Source organism: Ceratosolen solmsi, unplaced genomic scaffold (assembly GCF_000503995.2).
Source record: "Ceratosolen solmsi marchali unplaced genomic scaffold, CerSol_1.0 scaffold1, whole genome shotgun sequence".
NCBI lineage: Eukaryota > Metazoa > Arthropoda > Insecta > Hymenoptera > Agaonidae > Ceratosolen > Ceratosolen solmsi.
In genome coordinates this window covers 9,129,214-9,135,213 of record NW_011948415.1, presented here as the reverse complement: position 1 = coordinate 9,135,213, position 6,000 = coordinate 9,129,214, and the positions used below count along the sequence as shown (strand labels likewise).

At 32.7% G+C, this 6,000-nt stretch overlaps 2 protein-coding genes across 3 annotated transcripts; one reads left to right on the top strand and one right to left on the bottom strand.

Moving 5' to 3' along the window:
* Positions 1-838: 838 nt before the first annotated feature.
* LOC105368746 (GPN-loop GTPase 1) lies at positions 839-2,287 on the top strand. Its single transcript, XM_011507844.1, has 4 exons — positions 839-1,112; positions 1,193-1,560; positions 1,629-1,858; positions 1,940-2,287. Exons 1-4 carry the CDS (start codon positions 884-886, stop codon positions 2,271-2,273), a joined length of 1,161 nt encoding a protein of 386 aa, XP_011506146.1. The 5' UTR covers positions 839-883; the 3' UTR covers positions 2,274-2,287.
* A 40-nt stretch (positions 2,288-2,327) lies between these two features.
* Positions 2,328-3,773, bottom strand: LOC105368745 (GPN-loop GTPase 3). Of its 2 annotated transcripts, XM_011507842.1 has the most exons (4): positions 3,494-3,773; positions 3,287-3,413; positions 3,018-3,214; positions 2,328-2,947 (listed from the first exon to the last, which is right to left on the bottom strand). In XM_011507842.1, exons 2-4 carry the CDS (start codon positions 3,329-3,331, stop codon positions 2,377-2,379), a joined length of 813 nt encoding a protein of 270 aa, XP_011506144.1. In that variant the 5' UTR covers positions 3,332-3,413; positions 3,494-3,773; the 3' UTR covers positions 2,328-2,376. The 2 variants fall into 2 exon arrangements, with proteins under 2 accessions (XP_011506144.1, XP_011506143.1); XM_011507841.1 differs by having other exon boundaries at positions 3,287-3,773.
* Positions 3,774-6,000: the final 2,227 nt, after the last annotated feature.

The window sequence follows — 6,000 nt, the reverse complement described above, 5'->3', positions numbered from 1 at the left end:
CACACACACACACACACTATTTTTTAATCGTTCACCGAGGAGAAACGGCGATTGAAAATTATCGAGACATGTCGGATCTTTTAAAGGCAAGTTCGTGTCGTACAACCTTAGCCATTTCAGCGACTTTTCAAGCGAAGAGCGCGGAAGCGTCTTCTCCTCACCTCCCTCGCCCCCTCTCGCCACGTCCCATCAAACCAACACATTGGTTTTTGTTTTTTATGTTTTGTTTTTTTGTTTTTTGGTTTTCCGTAAAAATTTGGCAAATTCATTATCGTGCGCCGCAAACCGAGAAGGTCCCAACTCGGCGTATTGCGTTCGTTCACTCGTTTCGTTTTCCTTTTATCATGCGATCCGATGGTTGTTCATTGTTCATGATACGAGGCATCTTGAGTATTATTACGAAACCATATCTCCTCCTTTCCCCCCCCCCCGCTCGCCAATCACGGTATAATAAATATTAAAACGAAAAAAGAAAAATAGAGGAGAGTCGTTGGGTGGCCAGTGCTGACGAAAATGAGCTTTGGTCACTTGAGGAGCGAACTGCCGTCCGAACTTGCGTTTCATTAATCAAGCGATTGTAGGATTATTTTTTGCCGAGTAGCCGACCGAGGGATAGATTGGAAGTTGGCGATTATTAAAATTTTACTTTGCTTTAATTTGAGACGAGCGCTAATACGCGTTCAGCGTATTTTAATATAAATGTTCCTTTGCACATGAACGAACAGGTTAGGATCACGAACCTAGTGATTTATTTCATTGTTTCGAATTCAAAGTGATGCACAGAAATTTTCAAGCTTAGATATTTTAATGAAGATTATAGGAAAGGGCATAATGTCAATTCGATAATTCTACGTTTCTGTTTTAGGCAATTTAATTCGACAGAATGGCCGAAGGCCAGACTATATCCGAGCCTATGGGCAGTAAGAATGAAAATTTGGATTCGCTATGTTCAGTAGATAATAAGCCTACGTGCATAATTGTACTTGGAATGGCTGGTTCTGGAAAAACAACATTCGTCACGAAATTAGTATCTAAACTTTACGATAATGGAAAGCCGTATGCAATAAATTTAGATCCTGCCTGCATCGAAGTTCCTTATCCAGCTAATATTGGTAAATGACTTTGTAAATCATTCTGAGAGTTATAACTACAATAAGAATAGAAATTTAACTAAATATAAATTTTATTATAGATATAAGAGATACAGTTAATTATAAAGAAGTTATGAAACAATATAGTTTAGGTCCTAACGGGGGTATCGTTACATCCTTAAATTTGTTTTCAACAAAATTCGATCAAGTTATAGAGCTTATCGAACAAGCGGGAAAAGATCATAAGTACGTTGTATTGGATACCCCAGGGCAAATTGAAGTTTTCACTTGGTCAGCCAGTGGAGCAATTATAACCGAGGCTTTAGCCTCTCATTTCCCTACGATTATTGTATATGTTATGGATACCGTTAGAAGCGTAAAGCCTGTAACGTTTATGTCAAATATGCTATATGCTTGCTCTATTTTATACAAAACTAATAAATTACCTTTGATCGTCGTTATGAATAAGGTAAAGAGGAAAAACTTTATACAATTGTCCTTGCGATACCATCAAACTTAACGTGATGGATGTTTCAGATTGATATTGTCGACCATAGTTATGCTCTGGAATGGATGCATGATTTTGAAGCTTTTCAAGAAGTTCTCGATTCCGAAACTACCTATATCAGTAATTTAACACGTAGTATGGCTCTTGCGCTCGATGAATTTTATAATAATCTCCATTGCTGTGGAGTATCAGCCACCGTAGGCACTGGTATATCAGATTTTTTCAATCTTGTTACAAGTGCAAAACATGATTATTACAAGTAAGAATTAGAGGAATTTGATTTTTAAAACTTTATAAACATTTATTTTGTTTATCTTTAATGATTATAAATGTTTTATAGAAAATACAGGGTATCCTGGCAAAATATTCGAGAGAAAAGATTAAAAGAAGAAAAAGAGAAGAAGGAGAAGCAATTAATGAACGCTGCTAAAGCTACTTCTGGAGATGATGTTCCTTTCATTTCAACAGTTAGTAGTGGTAGAGAAATAGCGGATATGTATTTGAAACATCCAGCTAATGAATCTAGCGAAGATGACGAAGGTACGGAAGATATAGAAAACGATAATGATGAAAACAAAGAGGCAGAGTCGTTTAAAAGTTTTTTAGAAAAGCACAAGATGGAACAAGACAAAAAAAACTCATCACAACAGTCTGTAATTAATAAACCAGCCTAGTTTAAATATTATTGTGTAAAATAAATATTTATTATATTTTTTAGTACAAATTTAAAATTTTATTTTTATATTTACAAACATTTGACATTGTTGGAAACAATAATCACGTTTCATTTTCATCTGGATCAGGCTCATCAAAGTCTCTCATTCTCACATCCTCTTCTTCGCCATATTGTATAATATTATCGATCGTTAATTTTACATCGGCTATACTTTCTTCGTCTCTGATGTTAAATGGTAAAAATCTTACTAAACTATAATCTTCGATGACTCTTCCTAAAGCCTGAGTAAGCTTTTCATATTCATCGTTATCTTCCTCTGACAATAAGTTGCTTGGATCAGGCTCTAAATATCGATCCAATTGTTTTCTAGCAGCCTTTGATAAGAGATCCATTTTGCTTAATAAATTTACATGCGGTAATTCTAAATTGATCATAGCCGTTAGAGCTGCCATTGTTCCTGACAAAAATTTTGAAGCATCAATTAAAAACTGACTGTCTATCACAAAAACTACGCACAGGCGAAAATTAAGATTCTGTAGCATTGTAATTAACTGTCGCATCATTGTCATGTGTGTATACAATTCCAATTGTCCAGGACAATCAAAAATAATGTAATCGTCATCCGTGTCTCCTAATTCGTCGTGGAGCCATGATAAATTTTCAATTAAAAATCTATAAATTACATCCATATTAATAAATGAACATGACTTTAATTTTCAAAATTTATAATAATAAAACTTACTCCATACAAAATACTAAACCTCCATTGGGTCCAAACTTTAATTCCTCATCTTCCATAGCATCATCCACGGTAATTAGCTCTCTAATATCAACAATGGGTTGATAATCAAAATGTTCGGCTGCTGGATCCAAATTAACAATATCAACAGTTTGTCGCTCGTCCGCAGCTTGCTTTTGCATTATAGAGCAATACGTAGACTAAAAATATAGTGATTGAATGAAAAATTTAATGATCAAATGCTGCAGTATTGAAATGTAACAATGAATTACCTTGCCACTACCTGCTGGCCCAATTACCAATTGGCCGTACCTCATGATTCACTTATTTATCAATCTCTTCTTCGATATTTATTCTAACGTACAATTAATGTTAACGGAATTTATTGAGGCTAGATTTCTGCATTACAAAACGGCCTCATTAATAAAGGATAATAATAGTTATGAAATACGGATTGCAAAAACAACATCGATCTTTACATTAAAACATATTTGAAATGTTGTACCCAATTAAGAAGAGCTACGACTTAATATTATTAAAGTTATTGCAGTAAAATAATAACACAAGTTTTGGAATGGAAGTTGCGCTTCTTTCTTCAGTCACATCGAAATGTGAAATACACGATGAACTTGATAGAAAAGGCGCGATTACCACCGGCTTAGATCTTGTGTTCTGACCATTAGAAATATTCCAATAAACAATTTCAAGGTGATGATACCCGCGTGCCGAGTTCCAGACTGTCGAGTGGCGTTGTAGTCGAATATTGTTATCGAATGCGTTGGTTAGGTGGGGGGATACCGATTCGGGACCTGCGCTTAATGATTATCGTCGACTCGTTAAGCGCATTGAATATATATGCATTGGAAGCTTGTAGATAAAGAAATTCGTTTAAATTTTGTAAAAGATCGTCTCGGCAGTTCAGAGATACAGAACATCGAATTTTGAAATTTTAAGGCTTACTTAAAAAAGAGAGACGTAAGTAAAAGTAGCGTCGATATCAAATTTTGACCAACTAGCATAACAGTCGGCAAAATTGAAGATCTAGAATATGGTGATCAAAATTTAGCGATCAAAATGTATTTTGGTTTTATATTCATATTTAATATTTGAAAGCTGGCCTTTATTATTGGAATCGGGAGGGAGAGAGAGAGAGAGAGAGAGAGAGAGAGAGAGAGAGAGAGAGAATAAAAACGAGAATACACGCAGACTAAGTTACAAATTCAAGCTTTATACGATACATTAATTAATTTAAATGATTAATAACGAAATAAAGACAATGTTTGTCGTAATCCGAGACACCGAGCATATATAACAACGTATGTGTAGTATCATCTTATATGTATACAAGTGACTTTTAAAGCTCGATATTGTTAAATTTTTACATTTTGTACGTTCGACCTCGTATCAACAACAAAAGCATATGTTATACAATTTCATTTAATAACAATACTTTTTCCAATCTACTCCATACGCATAATAATATTATCTTCAATATTACAGATCCTATATGATAATGATTAATATCTATATAATTTACGAATGATAAAGGATTTTAGGCAAAAATTACTATGTATTTTAGAGCTTCTAGGCATGTATATTCGTCATATTGATATTTTCAATTTATTTTCAGATAATATAAGTAAAGTAAATTTATAGAATAAGAAATGGGGAAAAAGACAAACGTTGATTCGATAGAAAGATTGAATAAATCATTTCGTAAGTATTATTATTATTTATTATTTATTATTTATTATTTACATTAAAATTTGTTTATTGCAACAATGTTCTTAATAACTATTAATTATTAATTTATATTTAGTCTATGTTGACATTTAATTATTTTAAATACTCCAAAGCTAATGAAAGATTCAAATTGAATTTTGCAATACAAATCATAAAGGTAGATTATTAAATTAGATCATAGTAGAACATTATTTTGAAACTTATGAAATCTGAAATAATTAATGTATGTAGGAATATTTTTTGTAAAATCCACGCATGAAAATGTGCAATTTGTACAGTTTTGCACGTAGTCATACATAATTTTAATAATCGTATGTATCGCATCATATACTATGTTCACAATCTAAATACTCGATTATGTGATATTGTTAAATTTATTATGAATTTGTGGTTTCTTCATTTCACAGTATTTTGCAAATGAACAATGATTTGAAATATTGAAATAGTTTAAATTAGTAATAAAAAAAATACAGCTTTGCAAGATGAGCGACTATTGTATAGAATGAGCTGAAAGCGGATAATCGTAAATAATTGCTGCCATGTAAAAAGGGTTGATACATGGAAGCTATGTGCACACACACGCACATACAATACATAAACTATATGATTAGATTGAATCGTTGGATAAGATTAATTGCTTATTACGGACAATTGCTCCGAAAATGCTGTGAAAGCTCTTCATTATACTGTGAAAAATTGGCTGTGATCAAATTTCTTTGTAGGAGAGATTACTGTTATAAGATAAACCAATTATCGTGGTCTATGCTTCTCTTACTTAAGCACGAGTTTGTGTTACTTATATTTGTAACAATAAATTTTGTAAGAAAATTATTATAGATAAAACGAATTCACGGAACACTTGGATGGTGAATTCTTAGTAAATAAGTATTACCAATAATTCTACGAATGATCATGATCACGAAGAGACTTATACTTGATTTAAAAATGGATGGGCGAACAATGAAATGCTTAAAGTCGGCATTTCCTCGCGAAAAGCGCAATCGTATGAAATATTAAGAGCCACCGTAAACGGAAGATTCGAAAACTGTAATCATCGAGACGGTATTGGAATTTTTTGTCTCTATTTACTGATTTTTAGAAGTTGGACAGATAAGAGTGGTGTAGTTAAAACGAAGCCTTATTCGTTCAACGGATAGTCATCGTCATCGAATTAATTCTTTTATACTTTTGGCATACAAACCAATTATTTACATTTTCAAATTCAATATTCATTCCATATTGT